We start from the raw sequence: 22,831 nt of genomic DNA on the forward strand, positions 1-22,831 counted from the left end.
CAGAGCCCTAAAATACATTCCGGTTCCATCCCCGTTGTAGATATCACATGGTTGATAATCTTTAATTTTTACTTGAACCCTACATTTCCACTCCACGGTTTCCATATCAACGTCATTTGACTCGCCAACAACAACTGCTCCAAGCAACATTGTGTCTTTCTCTGAAGCTCTCTAACCATCCATTGGAGGCCTTAAAATCCAATTTTCCTAAAGAAACTGCGAATTCCTTGACCTTTTCTTGGACTATTGGACCTGACAATGGAATATTCCTCGATCTTGCCCGCACAAACCATTCCCAAACTAAATCGTTTATTTCTTCATATTCGCAGAGAGGCGTTTTCCTCTTTGAATGTAAATTAAGGCCTAAAATAATCGACAGAAACAACAATTATTTTATGGTGTGTCGTTTTGAAAACTATTGCGGCATGGGAAAAGAAGAAATATGTTTCTTAGAACCTACCTATTTCGAATTCTTTCTTAATTTCGTCCTTCTTCTTAATTGCTTCGTAAACTTGAGTCTTTCCACGCTTCAACTTCACTTGTATCTGCTGCAAAAATGGGTTGGCGGATTGGTTAAGAAAGGAGGTAGCAGGAGGGAAGAGGGGTGGAGTATTGTTGAGCATTTGATACAATGTACGTGAAACGAAACGCACTGCACTTTACATTAGGGACGAGGGACATAAGGCACTGGAGGAGGATTAACACTAGGTTTAGGGAGACGCGGAAGTGCTGTGGTCAAGGTTGATGCAATATTGTCATAAGTCCCTCCTGCGACGTGATGTCAGTCAATAATGACGTAGACCATGGTGAACGTGCGACGCATTTAGCTGGTTCCGTTGGATTATTTTCTATGGAGATGGCTTTACAGAACATTTTTAGTATTTTATTTCCTTACGGTAAAAATTGTCCATGGAATTTTTTTTTTTGCAATTCCGCTTAAGCAAGAAACACGTGCCCGGGAATCGATTCCGTTTCCGCGTTTGACAGTTTCCGTTTAACAGAGGGCACCAATGCACGTAAAACCCTATAGTGACCGCCAGGACCAACAAAATTTTCCGGATAAGACAGGTTTCCGCCTAACTCAGGTTCCGCTAAAGGCAGGTTTCACTGTACTGAAATTTGTATTAAAGAAAAAAACGGACTAGTTAGGTTGGCAATAACAAACGGGTCTGTAAGGAAATTTTAAACGAAAATTTTGATTGATGAAAAATATCAACATCTGAGCATATAATATTATTAAAATCTCTTAACTATCCTGTATATGATATGTAATAGCAAGTACTGTATTAACATGCAATGGCACCTGTGTTTCTAAGAACATTGCTTCAAGACTTAAATGTTGGAAGATTCATTATTTTTAAAATCTACAATTTAAGACCTTAAGTAGGTGATAAACCACAAGAATTCACCCAACTTTAAAAAAAAAAAAAAAAAAAAAAAAAAAAGTCAGCCTAGAGCCAATTCGATACCAACATACTCATACCTCACATCTCTTTCCCTTGTTCAGCATGACTTAGCTAGCATTAAGTAACAAAACTTCTTCTTCCTAACTTATTTACCGTGGAAAAAACAGGTAAGCAGCTTACTGTATGGTATGTGGCTTGCATAAAGCAAAAGGAAGTCTTTTTGTACAAAATAGGTAAGAAATGCCCTCAAATACCCTCATTTTTAAGTGAGCTGCTTCTTTTCATGAGTACCACCAGTAAATTAGTCCCCTCTATTTTTCCCAATATCTCTGGAAGATGTGCAATACGGTGGTCTATATGATGGCCTCATTTAATACTTTAGTTTTAAAGAAGGCAGTAACTATATTGGAGCACAAGTACTTCAGTGACTCTTAAGGCAACCCGAACATCACTATCATGGTATAAGTTATGGCATGGCGGACAAAATTACTAGCTGCCCTGTTGTTTTCAAAGAATAATTAAGAGGTAAATTGGAATCAAGAGACCAAATTTCGAGGGAATACATACATAGAAGAATTCATGGCAAGGGCCTAGCGATCATGGTGATTCTTTTGTTTCAGAATAAGAACTTCTAAGAAAATTTCTTGTTTCTCATTTTATGCAAGTTATTAGCCTCAAGGACAGTGCAAAAACAAGACCACATGCACTTTTCTGAAATCTTTCATTGTAGAGAAAAGTTATTGGCAATGAAGGCTTATTCTTGGGCATTATGGAGTGTACCAAATGTCTGATCAGTGCCGGCCGAATCCTTGCCTGCAACCAAAAAGTATTTTTTGGCTTACAATATAAAATAAATTTTTTTAAATTAAGGTGCTGCTATTTTTAACACTGGATTTTGTTGCAAAGCTATCCAGTGGCAAACTCAGGTATACATAATTTAGATCATGGAACCTGCATTTGAAGTACAGAATTTCGCATCTCATTGTAAAAAGAGCCATCTTTTCTCTATAAGCTGTGAGGGAAAATATCTCTTCTTAGATTCATGCAAACATGACGTGACATATTTCTGCAAATTCATTGGTTTACTCATTGCTGTGATTACACCGCTATGGGTAAATCAGATAAGATGTGGAAAATGCGCCCTTTAATGGGCATGGCAAAAGAAAGATTCGGCGAATATTTCAGAGAAAAGCAGTGCTTGAGTTTCAATGAGCCGATACTGTTCCCTTTTGAAAGACATGGCTGTTAGCAATTCATGCGGGGGAGGCCAATTAGGTTTGGATAGAAAGTGTGGAGCATCAATAGCTCAGATAGCTACTTTGTAAAACTCAGGAAAGTGAAAACCTACGAAAAAGGAATTGGGTAAGATAGTGTGAGGGCAACAAAATGGTCGTGGCCCATTTTTACTTGGATTCTGGATGCAATGATGCACAATGCATGGATGCTGATGTGGATATCCTGAAAAAACATAACTCAGCTTGAGTTCCGATTGGGCAGTAGTATCGTCACAGCTGGATACAAGGATCCCCCAAAATATCCAGGAATATCCAGGGCGTGCACAATTTTCCAGAAAAGCGACTGGAATGGGGTAATTGGCTAATGAAATAGATTTGCAAATGATCCATGTTTCAAAGAATGCATTCAACTGACAGCGGTCTATCTTCTTTCCAGTGCCCCTGACGAAATAGGTTCAACGGGCACAACCACCTTATAAAATCCAACCCCAAGCGAGGACGGTATGCTACTGAAAACTGAACCAATAGAATAAGAACAGAATACTTGAAATGCAATGTACGGTTACAAATAGACTGCTTTGTTCCTTTCCGTGTGTAGCAACGACTAAGTGAAGCGCTAAAATCACGTTATTCTTGATTTCAACTAAATTTATACATGACTTCTATTTTACAATCATTGATATTTATTAATTAAACGAGTATTATCGATATTTAGTGTAATTTTGGATGAAAAACAATGTATTTTGAGGAAATAATAAATATTTAACATTTTCACATTAAAAATGTGATTTCCGAAATGTTTTTTAAATTTTGATTTTTTGACCCCTTTTGACCATAAGGTAACGCCTAGCGGTACCTTATGGTACCAGGCTGTATCTCCATCACTATTAGTGCTAAAAGTATAAAATTTGCACTGAATGACTCAGAATTTCATTGGTATTAAAATATGTGATTACCACAAAAATCGCAAAAACTTTTTAATTCAGGCTTTACAGGGTTAAAAATACAGGTGTGCCAAAAAATATTTTCAGAAATAACTAATTGAAATCTATGAAATGATATGACAATTCCAATCTTAAGGATTATGCACAAATTTAGAGTTGCATTCCACTACTGCTCTAAATGCATACAACAATATATCCACTAATCCCACAGGGCTTAATTCTACACGGTTTACCTAATTTTCCCTCTGAGCTAACTTCAATGACTTACACCGAGTAAGCTGGGATGATTTATTCCTTGGAAGTACTACATAAGAAAATAACTAGACATTTCCGTTTAATATTAAATACCCTTCCCCACATGACCAAACTATAGGTATGCAGGGGAAGATATACAGATAAATTGAAACCAGGATGGAAAATTTTACTGATATAGACAACACGATTAGTTGATATAAGCCCAATGCAGACATCCATAAGTGCTCACCTGTACATATCTATATCTAATTGAGTGGCTCAGCTATAATTTGAGCGACTCCATCAGGTGTTAAAAAGAGAAGTGTGCTCTATACAACCCCTTTCTCATTCAATGAATTATTATTTTAAGGAAAAAAAACTGGTAATTCAAACTATAAAAAAACAAAATTCTCACACTTCGTATTACACTTGGTAATTTGTATGCATGAGAACATTATATCATAAGTAAAAGAATTTTGTCTGTTTTTCATTGTCCTTATTGATGATGCCTGCAATAGACATGCAAGCATGGAAGAGATACCACCAATGACCTGTAATTGGTGGGATTGCAGTAACAGCTACTAGTGGCTGTTACTGCAATCAACTTCATTTATTTCTAAGTCTTATTTTATAGCCATGCCTGGCTTTCTTTTAAAGAGCTTAAAAAAATTTCCCACACGAAAATGCTTATAAAATCGAGTAAGCCAGTCATGTCTTTCAATCAATGTTATCCAAGGTTGCGTGAAGATCCAGATACAAAATTACAGTGATGTATCATTGAATATACATTCCTCTTTCTGATGTAAAGAAGTTAAGCTGAATAATCACCTATATTCCCTCTGCTGAACTTTCTTCATTATTGATCTCATCTTCGCAATATCCGGCCTGAAGTGCCCATTTTGTAGCTGCGTGTGAACGTCTATCAGAGGGCTTGTAAATCTGAATGTCTCACCACTGAACAACTTCTTGATGGTCTTCTCCTTTTCTATAGCGTCATTTTGAGGAAATACTGGTAAAAATTTCTGGAAATGAAAAGGAAACAGAGTTGTCTTTATGGAAAAGAAGTTGCATACACAGTGTGCTTAAAGTCACAATGAAAAGCAGGATATTTGAGACGGCCCACACTGCTATAAAAGACAATACCAAAATCAGATGGTATAAAAGACAGATAGGCACAAAATTTCAGACAAATAAGCTTGCACTGACTATAAAATTACTCAATGGAATAATCAGGTATTACCCTTAGATGTTCCTTTTGCTCAGCAGAGAAGGAATTTTGCCAATTTCGATGAGAAAGTAGGTCCATAAATATTTCCTTACTTTCACACATACCCTGAGGTAGTTTTAGTGTGACTTTCCCAAATCTACAATTTTCCAGGCGATCGGAGAAAAATTCGGGCTGTTCTGTATTTGTTGAAGACTCTTCCGAGGAATGCGTGGAATATTCTAAATCCATTCTGTTGGACCTATGCAACACATTTCATACTATGAGCATATTTTAAAACGCCGGGCAATTATTCTTCGTGTATATTCTCTTAACTTATAATTAGGACAGACATATTAAGACCGGCTTCAAGGCTCGTAAAAATAAGTATCAATCTCTTTCCAGAGAAATGTTGAATTTATACATTATTTTCATTTGCATAATTAAGACTATTTCGATATAAACAGAACATGTTCACACAGCCAAGATAGCAGCATGAATGAAGTACATTTATGAAGCTTGGGATGGCCAGAAATTGCTGAAGAAAAGCAATACATGAATCAATTATTTTGCAATGACTTGTATTTGGGTGATTCAGAAATCTGTATTTGTATTGATGATAAGCAGACAGTCTTTTGTCACCATTATCTACTTCACGTACTAGTACATTCTAATATCCATTGACACTCAAATATTTCACCAAAATCGAACCTTGGTACAAATAACGAGCTAAGTTTTTCCTAATTTCTGTTTCCACCACGCTTCGTCTCCCCGTCCTGCAATGCAGATATTACAGAATTCAACGAAGAAGGACATGGCGGACGGAACAGGAACCATCTTTGCATTGAAATAAGGAACAGGAACGAACGTTGCCAAGTTAAACTAAAGAGACCCATTTTATCCTTTAAATCCTTCCAAATTACCATTGGGAAGCCATGGATTTTAGACACACTCCAGGGGGATTTCAGGGGGTATATTTAAACTGGAAATTTTTTTATTGATTGCTCCATGATATTGGCATTAGAATAGTACCGGAATCGCGATCTCCACTTCGCAACATTGCTTCTTGTTTTAGTCCAGTTGGTCCGCTAAGCCATACCGTCATTCCACATCAACGAAAATGGCGTTGAATCTTGTGGTGAAAATCCACCCGGTGGTGTTATTCCAAATAGTGGACGCCTACGAAAGACGAACTGTGGAAGCTCATCGTGTGATTGGAACTTTACTTGGTAAGAAATTTTACATTAGTGTGAATCGGCGGATAACGATGACTAAGTAAAGCATGTAACCGTACCATACTCGCCGACTTGTCCTGCTTGTAATTGTATTTTAAGTGGTAATGCTACGTTATTTTTATAATTTGTTTAGGAACGGCTGAAAAGGGAGTTGTTGAAGTATCAAACTGCTTTTGTGTGCCTCACAAAGAGCTGGAAGATCAGGTATTTTTGTCTCTATATGGTGTGTTGACATAAGTCACGGAACGGAGCAGTAGGTAATGGTATTCATTTTCTAGGTTGAAGCGGAGTTGACATATGGCATGGACATGTATGAATTGAATAGGCGTGTAAATTCTCAGGAAGCTATTGTTGGATGGTGGGCTACTGGGAATGCAGTGACCAATCATTCCTCCCTTATACACGAATATTATGCTCGAGAATGTAAAAATCCGGTGCACGTTACAGTGGATACCACATTAATGGGAGCAAGAATGGGTATCAAGGCGTATATATCGTAAGTTTACATTCATCGAATTTCTCTATTTTATATTGAATTTCCTTATTTTATACTTACTGAACTTGATCTGCAGCAAGTATTGTACGGTACAGAGATCTGGAGATTTATTCACATATTTTCTCACAGGGTTCCCTTTGGTGTGCCTGGAGGAACAACTGGCTGCATGTTCACACCCGTCTCTGTGGAAATTACCTGTTATGAGCCAGAAATTGTCGGACGTGAGTACACGCTCTATCTTATGATTTTAATTGCTGTGTAATTATGAACAATAGATGCATTAACAGCTCTCTTTCATCCATTTGTTTTATAGTTCAATTGTGTCAAAAGACCCAGTACACAAAACGTCAAGTAGAGCCAATGCCTGATTTGGCTCAGGTCGCAGATGCCACCCAGAATTTGAGCCATCTTCTTGATGGAGTTCTTGCGTATGTGGAAGATGTCCTTGCGAGTCGAGCACCGCCAGACAATGCTGTGGGAAGAGCTCTTCTTGACATGGTGAACTCAGTGCCAAAAATGACAGCAGAGGAATTTGAAGCTATGTTCAACTCTAACGTTAAGGTATTTAAGTTTCTATTCCTGATAATTATATTTCATTATTTTTTTCAATAGATTCTTAACTATTTTTATCATTTTTCAGGATCTGCTCATGGTCATCTGCTTATCTCAGCTTATTAAAACACAGCTGCAACTTAATGAAAAATTAACTTTGCTGACTACGCTGTAGATATAATAAAAAGTACATATAATAAAAAATTTCTATGAAATATATTTATTGACATTTTCATTCGTTCATTGGGTTGTACATGAAAACTTTCATTCGACAACATAACTGTCAACTGGAATCAGCTTCCCCATATCATGACAGTCCCAGATCCAATTAGTTTTCACGATCCTGATACCCTCCATGCAAGATGGTAACTGCAAGAAAAAATTTCATCGTTCAATGTGCAGGGCTTACTGCAAATCAGTGACAGATACATCAAATATGTACTCTCACCATATGAAATTAGTGGACAACCCCAAAAGTAGAATAAAAAAATGCAACTGGTTGAGGCCTAGCAGCATTTAAGACAAATTTTACTCAACCAATACTTTCCTAAATTTAGGACAAACCCTAATCTGAGAGCAATATTTGAACTTGCTCAGTGGTCCAGAATATGGACTTAGGGAGTGTAGGTGGAGAGTAACTTTCAATCAGTAGTAGGGGTACGAACAAAATAGCCAATTTACCTAGTGTGAAAGGGATCCCCCAGAGGGGGGTATCTTTATATTCATTGCATCCACCACTGGACTTACTCCATCATTTTCAACATAATGAGAAATTGGGAGTATGTATACACTTATGCATTCAAGCATTAGTTGTCATATCTTTCATCATTACTTCACCACCTGAGTACTTCATTTTAGATTCCTATTACAATTGGGTACTTATGGCCGTATCTTCAACAGATAATTAGAGACCTGCAGAGAATTTTTGCAGGAAGCACATGGTGTCATCCCTCATCTATCTATTTGCTTCAAATAGGTGGAGTATAACCAGCTGCCAATACTTGAGGACCAAATAATTGTGAATGTATTAGAAATGAAGAGAACAAGCTCCGAGGGCACCATTATCTAATTCAATGTAGGGTTACTGAAATGCACTGAGCCAAGAAAAGAGGGTTCACTAGAAAGCTTTCTGAGATAGGAGCAATACATCACGCAACCAAGATTGGTGAGTACATCAGCAATTTAAAAAAGCTTAAACGCCTTAATGCATAAGTTCATTCAACAATAAAACTAGCAATTTCATGCAGAGGTCAATAGAAACTGTAGAGAACAATGAGGACTTCAACAGGAAAAAACACAATCCTCTCTCGCAAACTTTCAGCTGAATATAACTGAAGTCTCAATAGTATATCCACCTCATTGAAGCAATCACTACCAGCCTAAGCAGTACACCAGGTTTAGAGTACCAACAACACTCCACAACTAACCATAGTGAAAACACCAACTTAAAATTATTCAATCGATGTGGATTGACCATACTATTATCACCCTACCTAACATTTCAGCTGTCTTGATAATAGCGAAGCTAGGCAATATTCAAGGGTCATCCAGAATATACTCTCTTTTTAGTCAAGTCTTTATTAGAAGAATATTTAACTTAAAGGAAGTTTTTTTGATTATTTGCATTGTTTTGCCATATTATCTTCTGTGATCTCAATGCACTACCTAAACCAATAAATTAGATTTGAAATCCCCTCTTCATGGGAGCTTCCCGCCACCTCCTTGGTCCGGTTGGTAACTGCTTATTTCACTTCCTCATATCTAGCGAAATATTCCCCAGCAAATCCTTCCTTCATTATGGTTAACACATGAAACCTTAAAGGGGCCCAATACAAACTGTAAGGTGGATGGGTCAGAACATCCCAACTGAACTGATCCATAAGTTTTGTTGTGGAAACAGCAATCTGAGACTATGAGTTCGTATTGTGGAGAAGGCTCAAACTAAAGGTCAATGTGGCGGCCATATTTAGAGCCAGAACGCTTGACGACCTCAGCTGTCAGCGATGGTGGCGCCAGTCACCAGAGGTGGCAGCGGGCGATGGCGAGACTAGCCAGTCACCAACCGCAGCTCAACGGAGTAGCATCCGGGCCTGTCCGCCATTACCGCGTTGGCTACCTACCCATACCGCTCTGGCGGCTGTACGTTCTGCGGCAAATAAATTGTTATACAAAGTGCAATTGGGATATTTAATTAACTGTGCATAGCACCGACTGCGATACCCCAAAGTGGTGACCCCGACGTGATCGCGAAGTATTGCCGCAACGTGCTCCTTACTTACCGCAACGTGCTCTTTATTTACCGCCTCGAAAAAGCGCAAGTGATCGTTTTTTTTTGTGTTTTGGAACTGTGATTTTAATTTTGCTAGTGTTTTTGTGGTTCTTGACTGTAATTCGAACGCTTTAAAAATGGCTACCGGCTCTGAAGCAGTTAGTCGCGTGGCCATGCGGGTGCCGCCATTTTGTGCGGAAAGACCTAATTTGTGGTTTGCACAACTCGAGGGCCATTTTAGGATGGCAGGCATCACGGAAGACAGTGATAGGTTTTGGGTATTGGTGGCTAATCTCGATACGCGGTACGCCCAAGAAGTTGAGGACATAATTACTAATCCCCCCGCCGCTGATAAATATACAAAACTTCGGGAAGAGCTCGTCCGGCGGTTATCGGTCTCCGAACATCAGCGCATCAAGCAGCTTTTGGACAACGAAGAGATCGGTAGCCGCACTCCTACCCAGTTCCTTCGTCACCTCCGTTTTCTAGCTGGTGAGACAATTCCAGACGATTTTCTGCGCACCGTCTGGCTCAGCCGACTGCCACGGCATGTGCACGCCATCTTGGTAACCCAAGCCCAGATGACCTTGACCGACCTCGCTACGTTGGCGGACAAAGTAGCTGAGGCGACTCCCTCGGCCCAAATCGCCGCTGTGGGTTCCGACCCGGTGCTCGAGAGATTGATGGCCAAGATCGAGGCCCTCACGCAGCAAGTTGCCGCGCTCACCATGGAGCGTGATTCGCGGCCCCGCTCTCGTTCCCGCACCCGGGACCGCCAGCGTAACCGCACCCGATCCCCTCACCAGTCCCGGCAGGACGGCGTTTGCTGGTATCACAACCGTTTCGGAGAGAGGGCCACCAGATGCACGCATCCATGCACTTATACTCCGGGAAACGACTCGGGCAGTCCGTAATGGCGGCAGGTGACTGCCTTCACAAATCCGACCGCCTTTTCGTCCACGACAGTGTTTCCCGCAAGGAATTTTTAGTGGATACCGGAGCCGATATCTGTGTGTATCCGGTGACATTCCTGACGGAGCGACGCCCAGAGTCGGATTTTCAGCTGGTCGCAGCAAACAATTCCCCTATAAAGACGTTCGGGTGCGTAACGCTTTCCCTTTCCCTTGGTTTACGGAGGGAGCTGATATGGAAGTTCGTGGTCGCGGATGTGCCGCAGCCCATTCTCGGTGCAGACTTTCTCAGCCATTATGGTCTTTTGGTGGATGTTGCGCGGAGGCGTCTAGTGGACAGTGCCACAACACTCTCTGTGTCTTGCGTGGTTGCCCCTCGGGAGGTGATCCGAGTGCGCGTTATTAGTGGTTCATCCCCATATCACCGCCTCTTGGAAGAATTCCCAGAGATTACCAGACCGCCAGGCGTCCCTCGGCGAGTGCTGCATTCCACGGAGCACTACATCCATACCACCCCGGGCCATCCAGTTAAGTCCAAACCTCGACGTCTCGCTTCCGATAGGCTGGCCATTGCTAAGCGGGAGATGGAATTGATGGTGAAGACTGGTATCGCGAGGAGATCTGACAGTCCTTGGTCCTCCGCCCTCCATTTAGTCCCCAAAAGCGGAGATGAGTGGCGCTTGTGCGGCGATTACCGTGCCTTAAACGCAATGACAGTGCCGGACCGTTACCCGGTCCCTCATATAGAGGATTTTGCCCAGAGCTTGTGCGGGAAGACAATTTTCTCTAAGATAGATTTAGTGCGTGCTTTTCACCAAATTCCGGTGCATGCTGCTCACATTCCGAAGACGGCCATCGTCACACCTTTTGGGCTCTTTGAATTCCCGTTTATGACGTTCGGTCTTCGTAATGCCGCGCAAACCTTTCAGAGGTTCGTCGACGACGTGCTAAAAGGGCTTAGTTTCGCATACGCTTATATCGACGATATCCTAGTGGCGTCCGCAGACGAGGAAGAGCATATGACTCATTTAAGAGTGTTGTTTAACCGGCTTAAGGAGTTCGGTATTGTCATTAATCCCGCAAAGTGCTGTTTCGGAGTGTCGGAAGTGAATTTTTTGGGATGCTCAGTGTCTAAGGAAGGCGTACGTCCCCTTCCTGATAAAGTCGAAGCCGTCCTTAATTTCCCTGTTCCTACCACTATACGGAAGTTGAGACAGTTTTTAGGGATGCTAAATTATTACCGGCGATTCATCCCGAATGCCGCTGAAGTACAGGCCCCCCTCACAGATCTCCTTTCGCATAGCCCTAAAAGTGAAGACAACATTCCGTGGACTCCTGAGTTGGAATCTGTTTTCCACAGCTGCAAGAAGGCACTCAGCCAGTGCGCTCTATTGGCTCATCCGGATGTGTCCCGTCCACTTGGGCTCTTCACGGATGCTTCAAACGACTCAGTTGCAGCGGCCCTCCAACAGCTTACACCGAATGGATGGCAGCCTCTTGCCTTCTGGACGAAGAAACTGAATGATGCAGAGAAGCAGTATAGTGCATACGACAGAGAGTTGTTGGCAGTATACAAGGCGGTTCTCCAATTTCGGCACATGGTGGAAGGACGTCACTTCACCATCTTCACCGACCATAAGCCGCTGACATTCGCCTTTTCGCAAAGGCGGGACAAGTGCTCTCCCCGTCAATTCAGACATTTAGACCTCATTGCCCAATTCACAACGGATATCCAGTTCGTGGCCGGTCGGGACAACATTGTGGCGGATGCCATGTCGCGTGTGGACCAAATTTCATCTGGAGTGAACTTCCAGCTGCTGGCAGAATCACAGAAAACGGACAAGGAAATAGCCCAATTCCGCACCAATTCTTCCCTGGTGCTCAAGGATATTGTCTTCCCGGATTCGACGCTTCCGCTAGTCTGCGATGTGTCCCAAAATATCGCCCGTCCATTCCTCACCCAGCCATTCCGCAAACAAGCGTTTTACTCGCTACATAACTTGTCGCACCCAGGAATTCGCCAAACCACCAGACTAGTGGCGGAGCGTTTTGTGTGGCCATCAGTGAGGAAAGACTGCCGCACCTGGGCCCGCTCGTGTGTTCAGTGCCAGCGGAACAAAGTCACCCGTCATGTATCCTCGCCGGTAGGCGATTTTCCCTTGGCTGAAAACAAATTTAGTCACGTGCACATCGACTTGGTTGGACCCCTCCCATATAGTGACGGTTTTCGGTACATTCTAACCTGTGTGGACCGTTTCAGCCGCTGGCCTGAAGCGTATCCCATTGCCAATATTACTGCCGAAACCGTTGCCAAAGTATTTTTTCAGGAGTGGATATCCCGCTTTGGAACCCCCCGGCGCATCACCACTGACCAAGGCCGGCAGTTCCAAAGCGACCTCTTCCACCAGCTCCTAAAGCTATCCGGCGCTCAACATTTCCGGACGACGGCTTACCACCCCTCCGCCAATGGGATGGTGGAGCGATTCCACCGCCAACTCAAAGCAGCGATTCGTTGTCACGGTGAGCAACGGTGGACAGAGGTCCTTCCTGCGGTCATGTTGGGTCTGCGTACTGCCTGGAAAGACGACCTGCAGGCCACTCCTGCGGAAGTGGTATATGGGCTCACTCTCCGCCTTCCCGGGGAGTTCCTTTCCCCGCCCGAGAGCAGTTCAGTGGGAGCGACAATGGACTATGTGGCCGGCCTGAAAGATAGCCTCCGAAGATTCTGCCCCCAGCCAGTTAAGCGCCATGGCTCCCATAGTGTGTTTGTTTTTCCCGAGTTAGAGAAGTGTTCCCATGTGTTTGTGAGAGACGATCGTCTTCATGGCGCCTTAGTCCCCCCTTATGACGGCCCATTCAAAGTTCTCTCCCGAGGGCCAAAGACATTTAAGTTAGATATGCAGGGGCGCAAAGTGGTAGTGTCAATTGACCGAATTAAACCTGCTTTTGTATCTAATGCAGGTGCAGACTGTGACTATGTAGAAGAGTCAGTGTTTGTTGTCCCCTTTAAAGAAGGACCGCAAAGTGTTCATAGTGATTGTCACACTAGTGAAATTCCTCCTTTAAGGCCTCTCCGCAAATCCCAAAGGAGAGTCCATTTCCCCAAACATTTTAAAGACTACATAACTTGATTTTCCATTTGAATTTTTATTTCATTGTTTTGCATTATTGTGATGGCATTTGCATACTTTGTCACTGATTATTTTCCATTTTGAATGTCTCAGGAAATTGTTTTTTTTCTAAGGGAATTGATATGTGTGTGTTGTTTTGCTTGGTTATCTTTTCTTTCTATCATATAGGCTCCGCTACTACCAAGGGGGGTGTGTGGCGGCCATATTTAGAGCCAGAACGCTTGACGACCTCAGCTGTCAGCGATGGTGGCGCCAGTCACCAGAGGTGGCAGCGGGCGATGGCGAGACTAGCCAGTCACCAACCGCAGCTCAACGGAGTAGCATCCGGGCCTGTCCGCCATTACCGCGTTGGCTACCTACCCATACCGCTCTGGCGGCTGTACGTTCTGCGGCAAATAAATTGTTATACAAAGTGCAATTGGGATATTTAATTAACTGTGCATAGCACCGACTGCGATACCCCAAAGTCAACACTCCTCTACTCTTGTGAAAAAGCTTTTTCAGGGTCTTACAATACTGAGACGTATGTATTTGTTTCTCCTGGATGCAAAGACTAATTCAGGAGAATTCCTTTTTGGTGTCAGAAAACAGAGACCATAATCTTTCAGGGAGACTTGTCAACTTAGAATTTTTTGAACTTGGGGTGGTGCATGGTTTGCTGTTTATTCTCAGGGTATAGTGAGACACCCAACTTTCATCTCCAGCTGCAATGGACTAGAGGAATGCTTCACCTTTAATCCTATATCCATAATTTCACAACCTGGAGCCACTTGTGACCAGGCTTCAGCTCTTACAGAGTCCAATGCAGCGAAAAATTTTTGATAGTTGAGTTTTTCCTAGAAAATCTTACCGATTATGAGACCTTGATGACTAATTGAGTTCATCCACAGTGGAACGGCAATCATTGCAAACAGCAATGCTGACTTTTGCCAGAATTTAGTCAGCAACAAGCCTCTGCCTCACATCTGTCCTTATGTAAAAGTTTTCGCACCATAAATTGGGGACCCCAGAAGCCGAGGGGATGAGTGCAATTTTTTTTGGAGATAAGTGCAAGAGGTACACAACATTCTTGTAACAAAGAGATACATGTAAATCACTGAATCTATATGTATATGCTTATCAGTAATTCACTTGTAGCCACAATTCCATTTGCCACAACGGCATTGTGTTCCTGCCCCCCAAACATTATCTGTACTAATCTCCAAAAATAAAAAAATCATTTATACCCCTTGTCTTCTAGGGTCCTCAATTCACGAACCCATCTCCTCACCACTGACTCACTCATTATACCCTCTCCATACATGAGACTGGGTTGATGAAATCTTCACGGGAAATCACCCGGGTAATGATGGTCATTGCTGCCAACGTTTTGATGGCCTTCTCTGCCATCGTCTTCAGGGCGAATGATGGACCTGGTTATTGCCGGGCTTATATACACCGTTGGGGAGGTCAGGTCGTCTGTGATTGGTCAGTTTTTTTTGACAATGCCCAATGCAATGACCATCATTACCCGGCTGATTTCCTGTGAAGATTTCATCAACAGCATTCGCCGGGAAAGCACCAAATCCTTCTTCATGAGACTAGGTGTTAGAACATGATGTCAAGGGCTGTTTCAAGAACTTCCTGTGGCAATAACGTGATGCTACTGTAGCCTTTCAAATCTCATTCTATTGAGAAGGTTCGCCTCTTTTGTACAATACAACCACATTTAGCAAACATTACCCTATTAACCCTTTTACTGCCAGCCCATTTCGGGTGGGATGTTCGAAGACTGCCAAGGTTATTTTTCGGAATTTGCAACATTTCATATTTTTTAAATTTTCAGCTACTTAATTTTATTTAATACATCTAGATTTTTTCCCAATACTTAAGATATATCTTATAACCATAGATAGATTATGGGGGTATACTTAAATTACAGCCCACTTGATAAAATTGATTGTTTGAGGCGAAACTTTGTGAAAGCGATTCATTAATAAAATTTAAATATTCACATGAATATTCATGTGAAAGTACAAAGTTCTTTTTTAATTAAAATAAATTACAGCAGTTGAAAAGGCCACAATCACGAAAAAAAAGTCAAATAAGTCACGCCGATAAATCGGCCCCTGGCAGTTTTCACTCAACCAGTCAGGGCCGATATATCGGCCCGGTGGCAGTAACAGGGTTAACCTACAGGCAAAGAATAAATTATTTACTGGATGGCCATGATACATAATGCCAGCAGAATAAATTTTGTGGAAAACAAATCATTGGTGTTTTCACTACCGATACTAAACATTTTACGGTATCAGATCTGGTAACATCCTTACCAAAAGACTAGGCCAGAAAATATTAACTGGGATGCCACCTTACCTGCAAACATGAATTCATCAGCAAATAGCATTAAAAGCAAATACTCAATAAACCTGTAAATACCTGTAAACAATCTGCTGACTCTTCATCTGTCAGAACGTGTGTCACCTCTTCGGTAAAGATGCTGGCAAGTTTCCTGAAATGAAACAAGAAAAATAGATGAAGATTTATTGAGGATCTAGTATTCAAAACATGCAACATTAGCATTCTAACTTCTGGTTATGCAAGTAATTCAATTAACAACGGGTTCATAGTGAATCACAAGCCATGAAGAATACATTCAGAGTTACAGCATTAACAGCAATGGTAAAACAAAACATGAACTCGATGAGACTGAAAAAAATGCTTCTTTTATGCAGGGATTTTGTAATATTGGATGTGTTATACTGGTTGCATTTCTGCAGAAAACAGTTCATGTCGATTCAAGAAGCAACTAACAAATGTAGCAGTTTTAGTGGACTCTCATCAGCACATTAATTAAAAGAATGGGAAATTATCACCTCAATAAAGGCCTGTTTACCCGATACATTAACACATACAAGTTAATGTCTGTTAGCATGAATGATTTTTGTGGACTGGAACAGAACATGTACAAATACATGAACCAAATTAAAACAGGTTCTATTTTCTGTGCATGCATTTGAACAAGTTGTATGGTTACACGGTGCATTTTGGCGTTCACTCTCGCATTTAGACATTAACCTGTCTGTGTCACTTTGCCGTATAAACAGGCCTTAAGAAAGAAAATGTGTTAAGTGATTGACTATTGGATATTCCTTCACCTTCAGGTGTTTGGTATCGTTAGTGAAAACACCAAGGATGTGTTTTCCCGAGGGTCAAACAATACTTCAAACACTTCATCCTAGTGAGGTGTCATATTTATTGAGGTTTGTTACAAGAGACTTTTTTTTAAATCATGTATAGAAAGGGACCAAGGCTATGTAATGTAGAGGTTGTAATGACAAGTCACCATATGGAGATATCAGGAATCTCAAGAAGAAACTTATCTAAAAAAAACATGCAAATGACACTATGTAGTAGTTTGACACAATTTCAAAAGTATGTAGACACCCAGTAGTCCCACTTAACTGATGGGGCCGGGTCGGTGAAAACTTGTGAGGTTGGCACATAAAGCGACCTGCATCCCTCACCCGTATGCCACCAAGAGCCGACGAGGACGGAGGCGAACGCGACCTAGCCACCGAAGGTGGAGTCAAACTGCAGGAGAATAAGCCCAATCAGAATTTAGATTAGACGATGGAATCACTGAGGTAACTCACGTCCACGATCACGTTATGCCGTGGGAGTTTTCTTTTGGGCTCCGTGGCGAGGTTTTTCCTATATTTAGATTCATATTTGGTCTCACCGTTTACCTCCCACCAATACGTGGTTCCGTGGCCGATTAGGTCTACACTGTGCGCATCAGTTACGGTAAAGAACAGGTAGGGTTCGAATCCGGATGTATTATACTTTTCAATTTTTAAAGAGACATCCTGAACATCGACATAATCTATGCAGATGACTCAAGAAAAAGGTAGCACTGAATTTTTTTGTAAACAACTGAATTTATGTAACTAAAAGTAACCTCCGATGTAATCCGCTTTACGAAACTTTAAACGTCAAATTAACTAATGGCGGTAATGCCGAAAAAAACGAAAATTCCAAAACGCGTACTCCAGGGAAGCATTTAAATCAATGCAATAAGCATTTCCAGCGTAATTCGCCCACCTAGACTACAAGCGGGGAAAAGAATATACCGAAAGTCAATCCACAAAATATGACATCAAGTTAGTCGTAGTTAATTGTCGTAGCATTAAAAACAAGAGCGCAAAAATCAAGCATATAGCATATTACACATTAGCTCTTTTTATAGACCTCCAAACTCCGAAATTGATATTATTTACCAATTACATTATCAAATATCTGCATTCATTTTGAGAGGCAGCTAAGATGTAATAATTATTAGGGGAAAATTTAATCTCCCATCAGTACATTGGGATTATTACCCTACTAATCGATTTCAAAGAATAGGGAAATAAATTAGCATGAACTTACAAGGCACAAGTAATTCACTCACACTACTACTTGACAAGTCTATGAGAGGAAATAAAATATTAGTCTTTTTAGGATTAAGCCACCATAAGTTGATAAAACAAATCAATGTTATTGACGGTTTAAGTGATCACAGAGTAATTTTTGCAACCTTAAAAATCAGAATAGACTCATTTTTAAAACCAAAACGGAATATTTATTTGATACATGCAACTTCATTAAATTAGGCAAGAAGTTTGATAAATCGTACACGGACTTCGTAGCTAAAGCAGATAATAAAATCATCGATGCATCATTTAAATGCTTCTTAGAAATTCTACGTCAACTAATACAATCCATAAAAACTGAAATTGATAGCAAAAAAACCTCGGTGGTACAACAACGATGGTACGAGGGTCCCTAAGAAACAGGGAAAACTGTAAAACGTACACAAAAGGTCATTTATATTCATTATTACCGGACTAGACATGATTCGTTCATTATATACATAAATACTCATGGTGCTACATTTCTTGCAAAGGTCGTATAACTATCCCCATGTATGTACTTTGGATATTTTCAACATAAAATCGACAGATGAAGTAAAGATAAAGTTCTGAAGAAGTTAGAATTAGTCAAGCGCAACGTGAGAATATTGTCGAACGAGAAAGTAAAAGATAGGTGTTATTTCGCACTCAAATACTGCTACGGGCATACAGAAACGTCACACAGATGTTAAACAAATTTGGTTGGGAGCCACAAGAGACTCGGAGGCTACGCGCTTGGCTTACTTAGATTGCTTGAGCTATGGAGAATGGATATCATTATGAGCGACGCGGAGAACATCATTTTAGGGCCTCACTACGTTTCCAGGTCCGATAAGATAAATAAAGAGATATGTTTCCGAACGGATAGGTATGGGAATTCGTTTTTCACTGGCACAATAAAGGACCTTGTTAAATGTTAAGGGTATTTTGTAAGAGCATTTTTTTGTGTAAACGGCAGGAGTCCAAACACCTATTGATGCAGCTTGTAGGGTAGTATGTAGATGTTAATGTATTAAAATGATAATGAAATACTATTAATAACTTAACACTCATGAACGCTAGTGATATCACCCATATCTTCAAACTTATTAATCGCGCTCACCCCAGAATTTGCGGTGATATATTTATGTGGGGTGAATGAGCCGACTTTGGTGTTTTTCTTAAGTTGCCAAGGGTTAATGAAACAAAGCAATTTATTCCCACCTGGTCCTCACACTAATTGTGGTTCGCTCACCCACTGAAAGGAAAGCGTTGTTGCTTTTAATCACGTTATTTCCCACATGTTTTGTGACCAGGAATAAGAATTTTTTTAAAATATGACTATGGATCAAATTACAATTATTTTCATTCTAGGGTCATTAAATTGATTTAAAATACGATTGCATCTTATTATTTTGTGAGAATTTAAATTACTATGGAATGTAGAAATTACACTCAACGTATATTTGACAGTAATTAGCAGAAAAGACTCGACCCCCTACTACTCTCACCCCCTCCCCGATTATTTCTTCTCCATGAATGAATTGGTCTAGATATGTGTTGAGTTAGATAAAGTCATCATTTTAATAACTTAAGTCGTAAAAAAAAATTCAATACGACATTTTTCTTGAGGCATCTGCGTAGCTTATGTTGATTTTCAGGATGTCTCTTTTAAAAAGTAAAAAAAAGTTCCCCTTCGGATTCGAACACTACCAGAACTTAATCGAAATTACCGCGCACAGTATAGATCTACTCGGCCAAGGAGCCACGTATCAGTATGAGATAAACGATGAGTCTAAATATGAATCTAAAGATAGAAAAACCTCGCACAGAGGCCGAAAGAAAACACTCCCACGGCCCAACGTGACCGTGGACGTGAATTACCTCAGTTTATTCCATCCGCTAATCTTATTTCCAATTGTACTTATGCTCCTGGAGTTTGACTCCACCTTCGGTAGCTACATCACGTCTGCCTCCGTCCTCGTCGGCTCTTGGTGGCATACAAGTGAGGGATGCAAAGCGCTATATGTGCCAACCTCACAAGTTTTCACCGACCCGGCCCCATCAGTTAAGTGGGACTACTGGGTGTCTACATACTTTTGAAAACGATAGTACAAATCATCATGCATGAGGTTCCCTGAATATTTTTCATCCTTGAATCATAAATGTTTCAGAGGCATACCTGCATTTTATTGAGGGGAGGGTGCACACCCTTGAGGGCAGTACTTGAAGGGTTCCACCCTACTATTTTGTGATCAAACCACAATTAAACCATAATATTTTAAAATGCTACATGGGAGGCAACTCTGACAAATAAGAAGGCAATATATCCCATTGAAGAATATAAGAATTGTTAGTAGGAACACAATGGTTTTTTCTGGAATGAGGATCTTGAGGTGGAATAATCAAGTAATTTTCAGTTAAAAGATAATTTTAGCTCAATACTTATCTTAGCATAATCTTCCATTTCAATTGATACAATTAATGTATTCTCATTAAATGTCAGGCTGTAGCAAATTGACTACATATTTTTCTGTTATCTTACTTTGACCAACAAGACAAAATACCTGCAGTACTTTAAAACTGGATTTGATGGCACAAGAAGTGGCAATGCATAAACAGATGCAATTCATTAAGAATGATTACTGAATGAAAAAGCCTTCTCTTAGTCCTTTTCAGCTAGAAATTTTTCTGAGTTACTTCTCTCACAAAGAATAATTTCCTAACCCCTAAAACAAGCTCTTTTCTCATAAGTCCTGTTGGAAACAAGAGCACTACAAACGAGTCCTCCATACACATGGTGTGGAGGACTTTGGCATAAAATTAGATCACCCACCCAAGTTTTCAAAAATGGTGCCCACAGTCCCGGCTCAAGCAGTACATGCATGATATCAGGCAAAAAAATAAAATATTTTGTATTCCTAAGTTAATCATCAAACTTACCCTTTGTTAGCCACAATATGTCTCGTAAGTTCATGCCTTGTTTCTGCATCCACTTTTGGATGAATATAAAACACATAATCACTAAAAAAGTCAGGGAAGTGAGGAGCACTGAACTTGCCATTTTTTGATGTTGATTCAGAAATGCAGTCCTCACTTTCATCTTCAGTCTCACAGTTAAAACACTCACTTTTACTATCACTGGGCCTCTTGTCTATAGAATTATCTTCTGCAACAGATCCACTAAGGCACCTATAGTGGGTAAAATTAAATAAGAAAGGTTTCACCAACTAGAGTCATTAATATTATCAACAGCTGGACATTTAACATAAACTTTAAATGATCTGAATAAAAGCCATGATTACAAATTTATTCTTAACAGTTAGCAACATATGTCAGCTAAAACATGCATGATGAAACCTCCCAGCCCCAGTTATAATTTAAATTTCATTCAACATTTCACCATTAAATCTCATTCACTAAGTAGGTATATGTTAAAATTCAGTTGGATATATTTAGTGATTCAAAAACAACTGTTTGTTCCCGTGCATGACTTAAGAAAACTTGTAACGAGACATAACTGGAATCAGTGAGTGAGTTGGCAGAGCGGTAAAGCAGTGGATTTTCCACTGTACTTGTGTGAATGTGGTGGTTCGAACTTGTTGGAGGGAATATTTTTTCAAAGACACAAAATGGCATCAAGTTAATTTTCTTATCTACCTTAACCCATAAACTCCACCGCTGTCGTTTTAAAATTTTTATGGTGAAAATTTATTTTGTTTCCGGCAGAAATCACTATTTATTTATCTCGAAATGTCATTTTACAAAGAATATAGAAAAAAATTTCAGGCAGGTATTCTTCAGCATCACGTCCACTTTTGTATTAACTGAATCAGTGCACTCATTATCTGTAAGTAAATTGACTTCTTCTATCTATATGAGTGAAGCAATTTTTACATAGAAAATGATATATATTATTACTCAATTTAAGATTACATGCATGCAGCAGTGGCTCTAGCATGTGTCACATGGGTGGGCCAGATTATAAAATAGGTGGGCCTAACCTTGAGTTAACATGCATAAATACAAAGGACAAAATATAGCTTAAAACACTTATTAACCTTACATGAATGGCATTATTTTCCAAACATGCCATGCAACAACAACAAATTATGCCTCAGGCCTTACTGCGTTTTTGAGAGTGCATTCATTTTATATTCACGTGAAAAACAGCAAAATTGATCCCACTGAGAAGTAAGCGAAAAACTGTGAAATACAAATTAATTAATACGGACAATACAAAATTGTTTTGCAAATTAACAGAGTGGTTTTCCATATGCCTGAATCATATACAATTTATTTAAATTTTATAAAATAAAGTTCTCAAATTCGATTCTGAAATTTGTCAGTCTTATTTGGGTGGGCAAAAAAAAATTTGGGCGGGCCCCTGGCACCCTCACTGCATGCAGCATACATACATTAATAATAAAAAAAATTAAGATTAATTTTTCACCTATTGATTTCGTCGTCAGTGTCACTTCCAGAAGGAGCACCTTGATCAACACTGGAATACATTCCCGGCACCTCATGATCTTCATCGATGTCTGAACCTTTGAAAATATATATACCTTCTTTATTCACCCTGTGCTTTCAGATTCATGTATGGCTATAAGACCTTAAAAAAAACTGACTTGGAATGAATTGGGAAAACACTTCACAAATATTGACAGCTATTTTTTAAGTTAACTCACATGTTGTGGCAACAGATCCAAATGTTTTGACTGAGGGTAATATAAAAGCAAAATACCTCACAGCATATCCTGAATAAATCATGGTTTTTTTAAGGCTTAAAAACGATTTTT

The 22,831-nt window shown here is 40.3% G+C and overlaps 3 protein-coding genes across 8 annotated transcripts in view; 1 reads left to right on the top strand and 2 right to left on the bottom strand.

Moving 5' to 3' along the window:
• Positions 1–5,848, bottom strand: part of LOC124153805 (nuclear factor related to kappa-B-binding protein) — a 44,197-nt gene extending 38,349 nt beyond the window's left edge. For 2 of the 5 annotated variants that reach the window (XM_046527175.1, XM_046527174.1), the window contains exons 1-3: positions 5,504–5,678; positions 5,060–5,285; positions 4,648–4,841 (exon numbers count right to left, since the gene is read on the bottom strand). In XM_046527175.1, the coding sequence (XP_046383131.1) occupies positions 4,648–4,841; positions 5,060–5,285; positions 5,504–5,580 (497 nt within the window). In that variant the 5' untranslated portion in view covers positions 5,581–5,678. The other 3 variants (XM_046527177.1, XM_046527178.1, XM_046527176.1) reach the window with 3 other exon arrangements.
• A 95-nt stretch (positions 5,849–5,943) lies between these two features.
• On the top strand, positions 5,944–7,525 carry LOC124153808 (eukaryotic translation initiation factor 3 subunit F-1). The gene is made up of 7 exons (XM_046527181.1): positions 5,944–5,994; positions 6,099–6,252; positions 6,392–6,462; positions 6,537–6,754; positions 6,884–6,975; positions 7,068–7,315; positions 7,395–7,525. The coding sequence occupies exons 1-7, from the start codon at positions 5,959–5,961 to the stop codon at positions 7,479–7,481; spliced, it is 906 nt and encodes a 301-aa protein (XP_046383137.1). The 5' UTR covers positions 5,944–5,958; the 3' UTR covers positions 7,482–7,525.
• The window catches only part of LOC124153806 (DNA repair protein XRCC1), a 33,858-nt gene continuing 18,537 nt past the window's right edge, over positions 7,511–22,831 (bottom strand). Inside the window, exons 8-11 of one of the 2 annotated variants that reach the window (XM_046527180.1) lie at positions 22,483–22,579; positions 21,091–21,221; positions 16,036–16,108; positions 7,511–7,675 (exon numbers count right to left, since the gene is read on the bottom strand). In XM_046527180.1, the coding sequence (XP_046383136.1) occupies positions 16,077–16,108; positions 21,091–21,221; positions 22,483–22,579 (260 nt within the window). In that variant the 3' untranslated portion in view covers positions 7,511–7,675; positions 16,036–16,076. Of the gene's footprint in view, positions 7,676–16,035; positions 16,109–20,972; positions 21,222–22,482; positions 22,580–22,831 lie in introns of both variants that reach the window. The other variant, XM_046527179.1, reaches the window with a different exon arrangement.

The sequence above is a fragment of the Ischnura elegans genome, chromosome 2 (genome assembly GCF_921293095.1).
Source record: "Ischnura elegans chromosome 2, ioIscEleg1.1, whole genome shotgun sequence".
In the NCBI taxonomy this organism is placed as follows: Eukaryota; Metazoa; Arthropoda; class Insecta; order Odonata; family Coenagrionidae; genus Ischnura; species Ischnura elegans.

Excerpts from the sequence above, each read along its gene's own strand:
- LOC124153808 (XM_046527181.1), top strand. The coding sequence starts at position 5,959 with ATGGATTTTAGACACACTCCAGGGGGATTTCAGGGG. Across the intron at positions 5,995-6,098 it reads CTCCAGGGGGATTTCAGGGG|TCCAGTTGGTCCGCTAAGCC; the intron begins GTATATTTAAAC and ends TTCTTGTTTTAG. Across the intron at positions 6,976-7,067 it reads TGAGCCAGAAATTGTCGGAC|TTCAATTGTGTCAAAAGACC; the intron begins GTGAGTACACGC and ends TTTGTTTTATAG.